Raw genomic sequence first — 16873 nt, 5'->3', positions numbered from 1 at the left:
CAACATCAATATCGATATTGGTAGAAAGGAACGAAGGACTTTTAGAAAGGAGTTTAGTACTTGGAATAACCGGACATGAAATATTATTCGGTCATTTGATAACACAATTTGTACTCATGGTAGAACAAACCATTTCCGTTTTGGTTTTCACATTTGCCGTTTTTCATTTAACAATTAACGGAAGTATAATTGTTATATTTTTCTTAGTCGTACTCACAGGATTGTGCGGAATGACTTTCGGTAAATTCAAATCCCTTTAATAAAATATTTTTTCTATCGGTTTTTCCGTTAGGTTGGCAATACTTTTTTTTTTCTCCGTAGGTTTTATGGTTGCTTGCTGTTGCGAAAATGAAAGAAGTGCGACTTATATGGCATTAGGAAGTTTTTTACCCATCGTTATGTTATGCGGTACGTACGATTTCCAACCTCGAATCGTCAATAGATACGTTTTCTTTTTATAAATCATTATTATTATTATTTTTTCCAGGTATTATTTGGCCCATAGAGGGTATGCATTTTTCTCTAAAATTTATAAGTTATTTTTTACCTTTGACAAAAAGTACGGAATCTTTAAGATCCATGTTGCAAAGAGGTTGGAATTTTTCAAATCCTGTCGTGAGTGTCGGTTTCCTATCGACTCTTGCATGGATCGGAGTTTTTATGAGCATAAGCGTTTTAGCACTTAAATTTAAAAAAGGTTAAAAAAAAAATTATTTCAAAAGGCTGCAAAGAAATAATAATAATAATAAATACAATTTCGTTTTTATTTATTAGTCAAACTAAACAAAAAAGTTAATAATTTTTATTTCGTGTTAGATTGATTACGTCACTTTTTTTTTCTTATTTTATTTTTTTTTTCTCACGAGTTTTAGATAAATAAATAGTTGTAGAAATATATATATATATAAATAGATGATAAAATTCTAGAATTTTCTATATTGTTGCTATGTCACGAGGAACGTTTGTAAAATTAAATTTTCGCATACAAAATTTCGTCTCGATTGGACGACTAAAAAAAAAATAAATAAATAAATTATTATAATAATCGTTAATAAATTTTTGTTTTCTAGTCGGCTTTTTATTTAAATGCTCTCTCTCTCTCTCGTTTGATTAGTTTTTTTAAAAAAAATTATTATTTGACGTCATCGTGGAAAACAATTTTTTTTTGTTATAAATATATATATAAATATATAAGATGTAAATGAATTTTTTTTTTTATTTACTTAAGCGATGTAAATTCCTTTTTAATTTAAATTTAAATTTTGGCGCCAAAAAAATAAATAATACTCGTGTGCGAGTTAAGAGGAATATAAGTTTTTATTATCGCCGAGGCAGGGATCGATTTTTGCTGTAGTTAATGTGCAATGTAAATAAAAGTTAAAAAAAAAAAGTTTATAGAATTGAGTTATTGTTTATTTGTTTAAAAAAATTATTTAGTTTATTAATTAATTAATTAATTAATTAGTAATTAAAAAAATGGAAACGTGCGAAGTTGATCCGAAACCGGGGAAAAAACTATTATTCTGTTGCGATTTAAATGCCGAATCCGTACTTTTATTAATGTCATTTATTATATTGTACATAGGATTGTTACAGTTTTTTCATTGGTTCGCTTATTTTTGCATATACACGGCAGTTACACAAGTAATATTGATAACATTTTACGAACTCGGGGGTTTTTTACTTCTCTACGCGATGCATTGTAAAATGCCCTCACTTTGTTACATGTTTTTATTTATTATGACGATTACACTTATAACGAACATTATTCACGTCATGTTTATATTCGTTAATCAAGAGTGCCTGAGAGAAAATGTTTTTTGGGCTCTCACAGCGGATATGACTCCGGAAAATTTTATTGCATATTTAGTATCTCTTTACATGACCATAGTCCCTGGTATTAATTTCATCGTAGTTTTATACATATGTTTATTTGTCGCCGATTACATTGCCGGAACGAATCCTTAAATCGATTCATCGATCGATCTATCGATTTCAATCAATTTTTTTTCCCCTGTTTGTTAAAGAAAAAGGTAAAATTATATATATATATATATACTTTTTATTCTTTTATTTTTATTTTTTTTGTGTGTGTGTTTTTGAATAATCCTCTCCTTATATGTTATTTTTTCCCTTAATTAAAATGTATGATAATAATAATAATAATAATAATAATAATAATAATAATAATAATAATAATAAAAATCATTGTCGAAAAATTTTTTTTTCCATTTGTGCGCCCGTAAAAATATGTTTAGACAAATTGTAATACAAGTTTTGATGACGTCATAAAATTTTTTTTACGAAATCCAAATGTTTTGTGTTTGATTTTTTTTTTTCAAAATGAAATTTTTAAGGATTAAATTATTATTATTATTATTGTGGGTTTTTTTTGTTTCGCTACGAAAAAAATTACGTGGCAGTAATTAATAGAAGAAAAAAAAATTTTTTTTTAAATTTCGCGCGTGTTTTCAAAGATTTTAAATGTTTTTTTTACGTGCCGTGCGTAATGATACGCGCGTGATAACATTTTTTTTCGAGCGGTTTTTTTTTTTTTAAAATTCGTTTTAAGAAAAAAAAGAAAAATGACGATTACTCTAGGAAAAGGAAAAAGAAAAACAATTCGAGATTAAGGATCTTTGATGAAAATTGTCGATTACTAGAAAGAGAGAGGAAAAAAAAACAAAAGGAAAATTTTTTTTTTTCCCTTCCTCTCCGATCGCAATCGATTTAAAAGTATAGAAATAATCTTTTTACATTTATATCGTTTTTGGACATTGTTTTGTTTTGTTTCCGGTACGATTACATTCGAAATCTTTTCTTTCTTTTTCTAGAATAAAAAAAAACCGACAAACGGAATAAACGAATTCGTTTATTATCACTTCCGGTTATTTAAAAAAAAAAAAAAAAGTTTTCGACTACTACTAAACTTTACAACTAACTTTTTATCCTATCCTGCCACCACGAAATACATAAATAAATAAATAAATTTATTTATGTATGTATGTATGTAAGTAATCCTCAATAATATTTTATTCATTTGTTTGTTTGTTTGTTTGCTTGTTTGTTTTATTTTATTTTTTTCGTGTTTGTACGTCTCGCGTCGATTGTTTTTTTAAGTCGCGAAGTATTAAACTTTAACTTTAATAACTCTCCTCCTTTCAAAAAAAATTCTTATTAATAATTTATCGATTTATATTTCGATATATTTATAAATCGATATAATTAAACAATCGAAAACAATCGATCGATATTTAAAAAATTTTTTATTTGATTTGTAAAACCAAAAAACGAACAAATCGAATCCTTTTAAAAATTTTTAAATTCGTACATGAAATTTTTTCTTTTTTTTTTTTTTTACTTTACCAATTATTATTATTATTATCATCATCATCATCACTTCCTCACGTACCTACAACCTTACGTTACCAAACAAATACATTTTTTTTGTATTTTTCAGGTAAAAATAAATTTAAACTTTTATGGTAAAAAAAAAAGTCGTGAGTACAGCCAAATAAACCTTAAAAAAAAAGTTTTTTTTTCCATTTCCGTCACGAAAAGTAAAAATGAAAAAAGAAATAATAATAATAATAATAATAATAATTGTACGAACGAAAATAATGATAATATTATCATCATCATCGCTTATAAATAATTTTTTGTTATAAATAAATAAATAAAATTGTAATCGTGTGCAACAACTCAACAATTATTATTATGAAAAAAAAATTTTTTTTTTTACCGTTACCGCCACCGCCATCACCACCGCCATCACAGGTACAATCCCCACCAAAGGATGAAATAATAATAATAAACAAAGTAGAAAAAAATGAAAGATGTTTGCAACGTTACGTAATTTGGAGATATAATGTTATGTTTTTTTTTTTTTTTCATAATAATAAATTGATAGCGAGTAACTCTCGTAAGCGTGGTGGAGGTACCCGACAAACAAGTTCGAATCACTTTAGTTCACAAACAAGCGCAAATTCAATCAACTTCGTTACTCTTTACATTTATTTATTTATTTATTTATTTACTATTATTATCATCATTATTATTATTATTAATTTTTTTTTAAAGTTTTTTTTTTTTACGTGCTAAAAAAATATGGATTAACTTAAATAAAAAAAAAAAAAAAAATAATTTTTTCTGCAAAAAGTTTTAGTTTTTTTTATTTACGTTCGGTTCAGATTTGTTCGGTAAGTTTTTAATCCATTAATTATTATCATTGTTATCATTATCAATATTATTTTAAAATTGATTAAAGTTATTTTAATAATATTTACGAAAAAAAAAAAAAATCATAATAAATTTAATATTTTTTTTTTTCGTTTGTGAGGTAATGAGAAAAATTTAGCAGAAGGTACACTAGGGGCGGGTCGGGAAGAAGGGGGAGAAAAGAGGCGGGAGCAGGGGGTGGTGCTCGTGAAAATTCGTTTTTTTTCCTCCCCCAGGTTCGTTTGTAAATAAAAAAAAATAAAATGAATGAAATTTAAAATTTGAAAAAAAAAAAAAAAAAAAAAACAAAAACTACGCGTTCGTAGTACGCTACGTTACGTTACGTTTCCAATTAATTTATTATTCATATTATTATTATTATTATTATTATTAGGCTGCACCTAAAACGCACACGCCTAAAACAATAAATATATATTTTTTTTTTTTTTTAAATTTTTCTTTACGAATTCGAAAGAGAGAAAAAGAAAAAAAAAACTATCATAAAAATTTGTTTTTATTACAATATGAACACATTTTTGTTACGCGTTGCGTAAAAACACGTACGCACATTTGTTGTTGTTGTTGTTGTTGTTTTTACCGTTGTTTGTTTCGTTCTAGAACCATCGTAAAAACCGTTAAAAATTACGAAATCTCGAGCGAAAAAAAAAATCCGTTCGTTTTTTTCAAATTTATTTTCGTATCCTTTCTCCCTAGTATGACCTCATCATGCATTTAAATCAATTTTCTCTTTTCTTTTTTTAAATTTCCCGCCATTTTTTTCTTTTAAATTAAATTTTCGTAACGTTTTTTCCCCAAATCTAACCGATATACCTAACGTATAATAATAATAAATAATTCGAAAGTATTACGTATTTTTTTTTTTTAAGTAATAGATGAGTAATAATAAAAAAAAAAATTATCTACATCCTTTTAATTTCAAATTAAGAAATTTTCCTTATTATTATTATTATTATTACGATTACGTTTTGTAATTAATTACCGGTAATAAATATTTGATAATAATAATAATAATAATTTAAACTGATTTTGTTATTTTACCACACATTTTACGACACGTCTGTCGTCACTGACTTTATTTCTCAACTTAATATTATTATTATTATTCTACGGCGTGACGAAATTTGGTCCATTTAAAAAAAAAAGTATTATTATTATTGTTATTATTATTATCATTACCAAATTTTTTTTTGTTATCATTTGCTTTTTTTGTTATCACTCCTGATGATACGTCATTTTAAAAAAAAATTAATTATTCGTAGAAAGTGGGTCGCACGTTGTGTTTGTTGTGTCAAAAATTATTCAATCTTATTATTAAATTTTTTTTTTTTTTTTTACATATTTGTTACGATGATGATGATGACAATGATGATGATCATGATGATGATGATGATTTTAACACCATAATAAAAATTGACGGTTTTTTTATTAAATAATAATAATTTTTTTTAATCTTACGTACGCTTTTAATTTTCACGTTTTGTTATTTTCTGAATGAAAAAAAAAATTAAAAAATTGTTGTTGTTGTTGTTGTTTGTTACGTAAAATTTATTTCGATATTTTTTTTTTTTTTACTTAACAAAAATTTAACGCTTTGGTAATAATTTGCAAATTGTTCACAAAAAAAAATTACCGTAATAAAAAAAAAAATTTTTTTTCTATGACGAATACTATCATCAAATACTGACACATGTAAGATTAATTTTTTTTATTAAGAGACATTATGATTAATTATCAAGAGAGAAAGAGATGAAAAGAGAGAGAGAGAGAGAATTTATTTATTTATTTTTATAAATTTCATGACGTCGTAAAAATCAAGCAACAAATTTTTTTTTGACGTGTGACGCATAAATAAGACAAAAACGAAAAAAACTCAAGACATGTCACCAGAAAAAAACAAAACATTCTCGACAATTCGAATTCCTAATAATAATAATAATAATAATAATAATAATAATAATAATAATAATAATTAACAATGGTAATGATTATAATAATAATAATAATGTAAAAATATTCAACAATTCGCGGTCATTTGTTTAACATTCGTTTTTTTCATAAAAAAAGAAAAATAAAAAAGAAAGAGAAAAAAAATTTTAATTAATTCACCGAGGTTATTATCATTATTATTATTATTATTATTATTATTATCGATTAACGGTTATTTAATTAATTATTGGTATTAGAAAAAAAAATCAGATCGCCTTAATCTCATGGGTTGTTTTTTTTTTTTTTTTTCGTAAGGTAAACCGCTGCAACATATTTTATTTCGTATTTTATTTCCGGTTGTTTTTTTATAATTATCATTATTATTATCAATAGGGTTTTTTGTTTTTCTCGAATCCCCCCCCCAAAAAAAAAAAGGAAAAAGAGAGAAGGCTGTCGTAATGAGAAAAGGAGGAAAAAGAATAAAATTATTAATAAAAAATTACGTAATTTTCTTTTAAGAGAATATTACAGTTTAAAAAATAATTATGATGATAATAATAATAATAATAATGTAGTTATTATCTTTCCTCATAATTTTTGAAATGGAGTTATTCATTATTTATTATTATTATAGGTTTTTTTTAAAAAAAAAAAACACTCGATGGAGCTGTTGTTGTAAAACGCTAAATAGTTTTTTTTTTTTTTTTTTTTTTTATGGTTGTTGAATATTTATTTAATTTTGACAAAGTTATTTGCATTTAAATAAGTTTCTCCGGGAAAATTAATTAAATTCTACAAACAACAATTTAACGACTTTGTGCCGTTAAATAACAATTATTTTATCCAATTATTAATTTTAAAACGTTCAACGAAAAACAAACAAAACAAACAAACAAAAAAAAAAATAATCAATAAAAATTTACATCCTACGAAAAGGCAAACTTTTTTTTTTTTTACGCGTTCTATTCTCTCTCACTCTTCCCTTTTCTGTCTCTGTCTCTCTCCTATTGTTTCTCTCTCTGTCTATATTTCTATCTCTTCCCTTTTCTGTCTGTCTGTCTGTTAGTCTCTTCCCTTTTCTGTCTGTTTGTATCTCTCTCTCTCTTTTTACTAAACTAAAAACAACCAAAACAAAAAAAACAAACAATAACAAAACAAATAGATAAAAGAACGGTACAAAAATTCCAATAGTTTTATTATCATTATCATTATTATATTTAAATCCGTTTAGAAATGACGTAATTATTATGACGCTTACGTAAACCTGTCGTGTAAATAACCAAACAATGTGTGACGACATAAAAAACCGATCAAATTTTTTTTTTTTAAATACGAAAAAATTTTCACGCGTCAACAATAACAAACGTGTTAATTTTTTATCAATAACGCATCGGAAAATTTTTTTTTTTTAAATTTTCCCGCGTAAATTTTCCACGAGCGTGTAAAATTGCAATAAAACGCATTTATCGCGTTTAAAGTTTTTATTTTTTTTTTGCATTCATCACATTTTATTTAATAATTATCAAGGAAGTTAATCGTAAATTATAATCGTAGCAAAAAAAAACGCGCGGTCGTAATTAAAAAAAAAACTCGAATGAAAAAAGGAAAAACGCGCGCGTTATTAATATTTAAACGCGTTATTGATTTTTTATTTATTTAATTTCCCGTTAATAAAAATTTTCCAGATGAATTAATCATTCTAGAACCTTCGGAATAAAAAAAAATCAATTAAATTATATTCGATAGTGTTTAAAAGGGAAGAGAGAGAGAGATAGATAGAAAAAAAAATGGCGGATCGTGCAAATATCGTTTGTTTTCACGCGTACAAAACAACGACAAACGACAATTTTTTTTTTAACCGAGAGTAGTGAGTACGTATGACGTAGTGCGTGCGTCGTTAATGAATTATCTCATATTGTTTTCGAATTTTTCCAATTCTTATCACTTATCACACTTTTTTTTTGTTCTCGTCTACTGCCACGTTTAAAAAAAATTTAAATTTAAATTTTTTTTTATTTCGAAAGGATATTATTGCATTCATTGCTTAACAACAACAACCGTAAAAAAAAATTTGCGAGAAAAAAAAAACATTGCGAAGTTTTCTCTCCAGGTATAAATAAATCATAATTTTTTTTTCAATTAAATCAAACGTACCTTATTTAAAATAATAATGATAATGATAATAATGATAATAATTTTAATATCATAACCCTTAAATCGTCGCAAATTTTCGAAAAAAAAAAAAAATCCGTTACGGTGCCTTTTGAAACTACGTCGATAGAAATTTCAAATTTAATTTTTTTTACACAAAGAGAGAGAGAGAGAGAGAGAGACGGGGAGAGAGGGAGTAGGGGGAAGAGGAAGAGAGAGAGAGAGAAAATACAAGGTATTAAATACCTCGGGGATAATCGAAAATGTTTTTTTTTTTTTTGTTATTAAAAAATATTAACAACAACTTGTCATTTAACAAACAAACAAACACACTTGCATAATTTTTATTTTAAAATTTTTGACCCACGCGTTATTGAATATTTTTTTTTCTCTCTCTTTAGGTATTTTATCATTATTATTGAAAATTTCATTCATGAAAATTTTTTACGCATTTACATACTTTCAGTGACGTATCCAATTTTTTTTTTGTCTCTCCCCCGTACGTGGTATGAAAAAAAAAAAAAAAAAAAAAAACAATTTTCTTACGAAAATATTATTTTTATATGGAAGTTTTAATTTTTTTCGAGAGAGAGAGAGAGAAAGAAAGAGAAAAAGAGAGAGAGTTAAATTTTAGGATATTTCATAATAATAATAATAATAATGATGATGATGATGAATTTATTTTTCGTTTTTTTCTTTGAGGGTTTCGAACACGAACAACCGAGTGCGGTCAAGTACGTAAAAAATCTTCTTAAAATTTTTTTTTTTTTTATTAAATAAAAATTAAAAGTGCGTGCGCGAGTGAGTGCGCGAGTGAGTGCGTGAGTGTTTTTAAAAAAACGAATTTTTTATAAAAAAATATTTTAAATATTATTGATATTTATAAGAAAAAGAGGCTGCGTCGTGAAGGTTAAATTATGTAATAACTGGTAGCTGGAGATGGAAGAGACCTACTTTGCTTTCACTCTTTTAACGACTAATACTACCACCACTACCACCACCACTACTAAAAAATCTACGTAATATTACGTAATAATAAAAAGTAATTTAATGCGAATGTTTTTTTTTTTTTTTTTCATTAAAATTCTAACAAAAATTTAATAACAATTTTATTTAAAACAAACATTTTTTTGGTTGTTTGTTGTTTGTCGTCGACGTCGTACAAACTCAATCGATCGGTGATAATAACAAAATAATTTTTTTTTTTTTTAATCGACCTTTTATTAATTTATTTTATTTAAAAAAAATTACGAAACTTTTTTTTTTTTTTTTATTATAAATCTCAACTCGTTTCGTTCGTAATATCGTCGTACGTTCGATTATTATCGAGATATCGATTGGAAAATCCCTTCATTTCCCACCCATTTTTTTTTCCAGGAATAAAAAGAAGCTAAAAAATTACTTTCCCCCCCCCCATGTCATTATAATAAACGCGAAGGAAAATCCATTTAAATCAACAAGTGATAATAATAATAATAATAATAAAATCGTTATTATTATCATTATCATTATCATTATTTATTCAACGAATTTTATATTACAGTTTTTTTTTCCAAGTGATGATTTTTTTTTAATATTTATTAAGAAAAAAAATAAAAAAGTTTTTTTTTTTTTAATGAGGAAGAACGCGAAGAAGAAGAAGCGATTTATAATAATAATAATAATAATGTTAATGATATTATTTACGTAATAATAATAATAATAATAATAATAATAATAATATTTATTACCTGGAATGAAGCCCAAGGCGTAAAGCCTAATTATAATGCTAAATGTTTTTCATATCGCCCTAGACCTTAATTATTTATTCTTAATATTAAATATTATTATTATTATTATTATTTTTGGGGAAAAGTCTAATAAAAAAAAAAAATCAATCGTTTGTTTTCGCCGCCATTTTGTTTTTTTGTTTGTTTAAACAAATAAGATGCGTTGAAAAACAATAAAAAAAAATCATTAATTAAACTTCACCTTTAAAAATAATTAAAAAAGTAAATTTATAATAAAAATGTCATCTCTCTCGTGAACTTTCTTATGACGACAACGACAACAACAACCAACAATCAACAACAAAGAAATTATTAATAATTATTATTTATTTATTAATGGGAAAAACTTTTTTTTTAAAGGTTACGTTTAAATAATAATAATAAAATTTACAATCGTTTTTTTTATTTTTTCAATTATAATATTAATAATTGATTTCGGTCACAGTTCGCGAATAAAGGCATTGATCAATCGATCAATCGATCAATCGATCAATCGATCGATCGATAGATTGTTTATTTTTTAAAATTATACTAATTGATTAACAATCCCACGGATTTTTTCTTTTTTTTCCGGGTCGTTTATGACGTAGGTAAAAATAATTAATTTTGTCGCACCTTAAAACCTTTTTCTTTTACGTCACGAATAACCCGTAAAGGTTATTTATCATCATTATTATTATCATTATCATTATCGTATTTTTAATAAAATGGCGACACTCGTACGAACATCGCTTTAATTTTTTTTTTGCTTTTTTTTTATTTATTTAAGTTCATTATCGGTTTTTCGTATCCTGTTTAAGACGAATCGAAATAAATAAGTAAAAAAACTATAAAAACAAACGTTGCGTTTCGAAACCTGTATTTCAACAAACAAACAAACAAACAAACGAAAAAAAAAATTTTTTTCTAATGATTTTTACGTAAAAAAAAAAAAAAAACTAGTCTGTAAATGTTAGCAACGAACAAATAATGTTTTTTTTTTTTTTTTTTTTTTTTTTATTGCATGACGAAATAATTATTAATTAATATTATTATTATTATTACTACTATCATTATTATTATCGTAAATATTTGTAGTGAGACGAACGAGTCTGAAGTTCGTATTGATAATTTTTTTTTGTTTTTACGACTTCCTCCGCACGAATTTCGTACTTTGGGCAAAAAAAAAAATTAATTTTTGTTTTCTACGAGTTCAAATGTTTATTTGACTTTATTATTATTATTATTATTATTATTATTATTATTACTACGACTTCTGGGAAAATACACGACAGACAAATTGTTTTTTTTTTTAATAAGTTCAAAGTCGACGTGTTTAGTTAGAGAGAGAGAGAGAGAGAAGAGGGAGAGGGTAATTAGCGATTTAAATGAAAAAAAAAAAAAATAATAATGATAACGATTTGATAGTTTTAGTAGCAGAAGAAAAAAAGAAGGATTTAAAATGGAGCCGAGTCAGGATTGTAGTTGGTTACCTTCCAATAATAAAAAAGAATTAGCCGTATCCGTTCGAAATGCATTTAAACAATACGGTATGAAACATAATAGAAACATAGTATTGAACGGTTTAAACATGACTGTCGAAAAGGGAACGATGTAAGTAAGAAAACATTTTCTAACAACAACAAACACTGTCGAAACATAAACTAACAAACACAAAATTTAATTTTACAGATACGGTTTGTTAGGTGCATCCGGTTGTGGTAAAACAACACTTTTAACATGCATTATAGGTCGTCGAAGGCTTAATTCCGGAGACCTTTGGGTATTAGGTGGTAAACCAGGTGAAGAAGGAAGTGGAATACCAGGACCTAGAGTTGGATACATGCCACAAGTATATACACACACATACCAACCTTGTATTTTCGCGCCAAAAAAAAAAAATTAAAATTTTCTCTTACGTTTTGCGTGTTTGTTTGTGATTTTAGGAAATTTCGTTGGTGACAGAATTCACTGTTGGTGAAACTCTAAGATATTTCGGTTGGATATACGGACTCAAATTAAAATACATCAAAGAAAGAACTAAAAAACTAATTAATTTTTTAGATTTACCATCGAGTAGTAGCAACGTTAGGAATTTAAGGTAAAAAACAAACGAAAAACAAACGAAAAAAAACCGGATTTAAAAAAAAAGAAAACAAATCCAGTCTTCATCACATCGGGTTCTTTAAATTTTGGTAATTTTGACCTTTCAAGGACGTTTAACGTTTTTTTTTTTTCTCTTCTTCTTTTTTCATTTTACACGTGTACACGTGGATTCTTAGCGGTGGACAACAACGAAGAGTTTCATTTGCAGCCGCTTTACTTCACGATCCTGAACTTTTAATATTAGATGAACCAACGGTTGGAGTCGATCCCGTATTAAGACAAAAGTAAATCTATTTTCTTCTTATTTTTCTCCTTATTATTATCATTATTATCATCGTAATTTTCTCTCTCATTTTTTATTATATTTAAAGCATATGGAATTATTTGATCGAAATAACATCGAATTCGAAAAAAACGGTTATCATAACGACACATTATATAGAAGAAGCAAGACAAGCGCAAACCGTGAGTAACAACAACCACAACAATCGTTAAATTTCTTTTTGTTATTAACAAACAAATCATTTACAGATCGGTTTGATGAGGGAGGGTGTTCTTTTAGCAGAAGAAAGTCCAAATAAATTATTAATTAAATATAAATGTAACAGTTTAGAAGAAGTTTTTTTAAATTTAAGCGTTTGGCAACAAAAATTATCAGATAAGACTGAATCAAGTTTAGAACAAAACGTTGTAGAAAACAAAATGGTAAATAAATGATGATTATAATAATTAAAATCGATAAATTTTTTAATTGAAAATGTTAACGTTTAAAAGGTACAAGAAGAAAATTGTGAAAATTCATCGGCGGTAATTAAAGTTGAAGTGGATTCAAATTACGAATACAATAGAGAAAACTACGAAGAAAATAATACAAAACCATCATTTAAAAATCACATGAAAGCTCTCGTTTGGAAAAATATTTTATGGATCGAAAGAAATATACCGTAATTATTTTTTACAATTCGAAAAAACCTTTTTTGGTAACGATAAATCACTTTGTTGTTGTTGTTGTTTGTTTTAGGATCATGTTATTCATATTTGTATTACCAATGATACAAATGTGTTTGTTTTGTACGGCAATCGGACGGGATCCAAAAAATCTACATTTGGCCATTGTTAATAACGAATTAGACGAATACCAAAGTTGCGAAGAAGATTTATTTGATTATCAATGTAATTTTACAATGTTGAGTTGTCAATATTTACAATATTTAAAAAATTCCACGACAATCGTTCAGGTATTGTTACCTAATTAAACTAATTAAAAAATTCGTTAAATTTAAAAAATTGCTGTTGTTGTTGTTGTTGTTGTTATTGTCAGGATAATTTCGATTCTTTGAGTTCTGCAAGAAAAGCTGTTGAAAAAGGACAAGCATGGGGTGTAATACATTTCAACGAAAATTATTCTCAAGCTCTTTACGACAGAATTAATCTTGCCGAATATGCATCTGACGAATCAATAAATAATTCCGACATGTTTGTTAATTTAGACATGTCTAGTAAGTCATGTTTGCAACAAACCTTCAATGTCTTCTAATTTAAAAAAATTTTTTTTTTTTACAATTGTGTGGATTTTACTTACAGATCAAGCAATCGGATTACTTTTGTCGAGAGATTTATCATATACTTTTCTCGATTTTATTAAAAAAATATTAACGAGTTGCGATTGGAATCCAAAAATTGTCGAAGTTCCGGTTAAATTTAATACTCCGCCCTATGGCGATTTAAATCCAAGATTTTTAGATTTTACAAGTCCTGGTTCTCTATTAGCGTAAGATTCTTTCATTATTATTATTATTTTAATTTCTAATAATGATGAATTCAAATTATTATTATTGTTCATCATAGTATGATATTTATTCTTGCCGTTGCACTTACCGGAGGTTCCATATTAACAGAAAAAACCGAAGGAACAATCGAAAGATGTTTGGTTGCTGGTGTTAACATGTACGAAATACTTCTCTCGCACATAATAACTGAATTTGTTATTGTGGCCGGACAAATAGCCATCGTTTTAGGTTTTGCTTTTTTAATATTCGATTTGGAAAATCATGGTTCGTGGACATGGATAATATTACTTTCCACACTGCAAGGAATCAATGGAATGAGTTTAGGTTAATTAAAACAAACAAACAAACATAAAATTTAAAAATAAAATAAAAATTGTTACGTAATGTACCTTTGCCTTTTTTTAGGTTTTTTATTATCTTCCGTATTTGATTCACAAGTTATGGCCACACTTTTAGGTGTCGGATATTTTTTGGGAGTACTTTTTCTAAGCGGTATACTCTGGCCGATAGAAGGTATGCATTGGATATTGCAATATTTTATTTGGTGGTCTCCATTAACATATGCTACGAAAGCCATGAGATGCATCATGCACAGAGGATGGGGAATCACAGAACCGGAAGTATATACCGGAGTTATAGCATCAATTGTATGGATAAATATTTATCTAATATTGACTCTTGTAGGTTTGAAATTGAAAAAAGCAGTGCATTAATTTTAATTTTTTAATATTTATAATTAATAATAAGTTTTTAAAGAATAAAATTTATCGTACAACTCACGGGAAATTTAAAAAAAAAAACGTTAAATAACGTCGAGAAATTTGCTATAATTAAATGTCGATTATTTATTAAAAAGTAAAAAAAACTTTGTAAACGATAATTATGTATTTTAAGAAATAATGTGTTAATAAGTTTTTCATCGTTTTAAATTGAATTCGATCGCGACAATGAATACAACACAAAAATTATTAAAAAAAAAACAATTAAATTTTAATTGTCAAGAGCTACGAATAGTGTTATTGGACAATGATCACTACCATATACCTCTTTTCTAATGACACTATCACATACTGTAGACATAATTCTTTCCGATACCACAAAATAATCTAATCTCCTAAAACAAAAAAAAATTCATGATTCCTTTCCAACCATAATTAAAAAAAAAAGTAATTTTAAATTAAACACATTTAAAATCTTACCATCCAGCATTTCTGCTTCTTGCATTTCCTATATAATTCCAATATGTATAAGCTCCTTCTTTATTCGGATATAATTTTCTAAAAGTATCTATAAAACCAGCATTTAAAAGTTTTGTAAATCCATCCCTTTCCTCTTGTGTAAAACCTGCTGTTTTAGTATTTGTCGATGGATTTTTCAAATCGATTTCATTGTGTGCAACATTAAGATCCCCACATAAAATGACAGGTTTTTCTGAATCTAATTTTTTAAGGTATCCTTTGAATGCAACATCCCATTTTAATCGTTTAGGCAGTGTGACAAGTCCTCTTCCTAAGTGTGTAAGTGAAAGAAAAAAAAAATTAATGTACAACAATAGTATGTTGAAAAATGTGTATATCTCGAGTGTTTTACATACCTGCATTTGGTACATAGGCTGTAACTAAATAAAAATCTTCATATTCTGCAGTTATAACTCTACCCTCGGTATCGTGTTCTTTATGACCGATTCCAATTTTAACAGACAAAGGTTTGAGCTTGGAATATAATGCTACACCTGCATAACCCTCCTTTACGCCTAAAAAGTTTTGTAAAATTTTTTAATTAATCGAACCTGATTATACCGAAACACAAATAATATGACTATTAGGTACCTGCAGCAAAATATCTGTGATAACCGGGTAATTTCGATTCTGATGGTGCATTTTTTTCACTGCATTTAGTTTCTTGAAAACACATGACATCTGGTGATTCTCTCCTAACATATTCCATTCCATTTTTATTAGTGATTGATTTTAATGAAACGACATTCCATGATGATATTTTAAAATTCCAAGAATTTCCAGCAGATGAATTTTTAGCACATTTGAAATCGATTATATCAAAATCAGTATCAATTTTATTTAATGGTTTTTTCTCTGATGTTTCTGATTTTCCTTTGACTTTCCCAGAAGTTTCAACTTTATTACTTGAATCGCTATCATCTTTTTTAACTTTGGCCTTTTTATTAACATCTGCAAATTCTGTTATTGTTTTCTGTACTGCCTACAATTCAAAAAAAAAAAAAAAAATTCAAACTTTAATTTTTATTCAGGACAATAATGTCACAGGAAGTTTATTCGCGAATGTAATGTAAATCGAAAATTCAATTAATTGTAAATAGTTTGAAAATTAATCATTATTCTCTATAAGAATTGAATTTGTAAATTTTCTTTTTATTACTCAAGCAAAGTTCAAGTAAATCACAATAACGGATAACCTGAATCAAAACTTTTTTTTTTTATTACCTCATTACTCAAAAATAAAATTACAAACCTTACGTTTAGGCATTATAGACCTAACGAAGGAGGGTAAAAAAATGATTGAAAAAACTATAAATAAATTAAAAATTAATTCAAATTTATATTAGACGCTGCATTAGCCGCTAAAAAAACATTTAATTTTATATAAATCCAAATACTATTGGTACCCCTTTTTTTCAACAGCGGTTTTTTTTTTTTTTTCAAATTAAATTCGACAAAGATAAATTTGTTCAGAAAACCAATTTAAATCTAATTAATTTTGCAAAAGAGTAATATGATGTAAATAATATATATATATATATAATCAATCAAAAATAAAATTAAAAAAATGTCAAAATAATAATTATTATTTTTTTTTTTCAACGGTTGCCTTCTTGATCATCATCGTGTCATTAGATTCAAACGTCATTATTTGTTTTAAGTGAAAACCGTTATC

The 16873-nt window shown here is 26.1% G+C and overlaps 4 protein-coding genes across 4 annotated transcripts in view; 3 read left to right on the top strand and 1 right to left on the bottom strand.

Annotated features, from left to right (window-relative positions):
* Phum_PHUM026810 (uncharacterized protein) overlaps positions 1-702 on the top strand; it is a gene marked incomplete at both ends in the record, with an annotated part of 3129 nt that extends 2427 nt beyond the window's left edge. Inside the window, 3 exons of the mRNA XM_002422949.1 lie at positions 29-240; positions 322-408; positions 488-702. Coding sequence (XP_002422994.1) covers positions 29-240; positions 322-408; positions 488-702 — 514 coding nt within the window. The remainder of the gene's footprint in view (positions 1-28; positions 241-321; positions 409-487) is intronic.
* A 774-nt stretch (positions 703-1476) lies between these two features.
* Positions 1477-1968, top strand: Phum_PHUM026800 (uncharacterized protein; the record flags this gene model as incomplete). Its single annotated transcript, XM_002422948.1, has 2 exons — positions 1477-1548; positions 1597-1968. 2 exons carry the CDS (start codon positions 1477-1479, stop codon positions 1966-1968), a joined length of 444 nt encoding a protein of 147 aa, XP_002422993.1.
* A 9558-nt stretch (positions 1969-11526) lies between these two features.
* On the top strand, positions 11527-14673 carry Phum_PHUM026790 (ABC transporter, putative; the record flags this gene model as incomplete). Its single annotated transcript, XM_002422947.1, has 12 exons — positions 11527-11678; positions 11757-11916; positions 12011-12165; positions 12347-12454; positions 12542-12635; positions 12702-12875; positions 12945-13114; positions 13192-13408; positions 13492-13669; positions 13755-13941; positions 14019-14284; positions 14366-14673. 12 exons carry the CDS (start codon positions 11527-11529, stop codon positions 14671-14673), a joined length of 2169 nt encoding a protein of 722 aa, XP_002422992.1.
* A 277-nt stretch (positions 14674-14950) lies between these two features.
* Phum_PHUM026780 (Recombination repair protein, putative) lies at positions 14951-16465 on the bottom strand (the record flags this gene model as incomplete). The annotated part of the gene is made up of 5 exons (XM_002422946.1): positions 14951-15074; positions 15160-15469; positions 15555-15713; positions 15790-16180; positions 16451-16465. The coding sequence occupies 5 exons, from the start codon at positions 16463-16465 to the stop codon at positions 14951-14953; spliced, it is 999 nt and encodes a 332-aa protein (XP_002422991.1).
* Positions 16466-16873: the final 408 nt, after the last annotated feature.

The sequence above is a fragment of the Pediculus humanus genome, genomic scaffold (genome assembly GCF_000006295.1).
Source record: "Pediculus humanus corporis 1103172107382 genomic scaffold, whole genome shotgun sequence".
In the NCBI taxonomy this organism is placed as follows: Eukaryota; Metazoa; Arthropoda; class Insecta; order Psocodea; family Pediculidae; genus Pediculus; species Pediculus humanus.
This window is presented reverse-complemented; position numbering and strand designations above follow the sequence as displayed.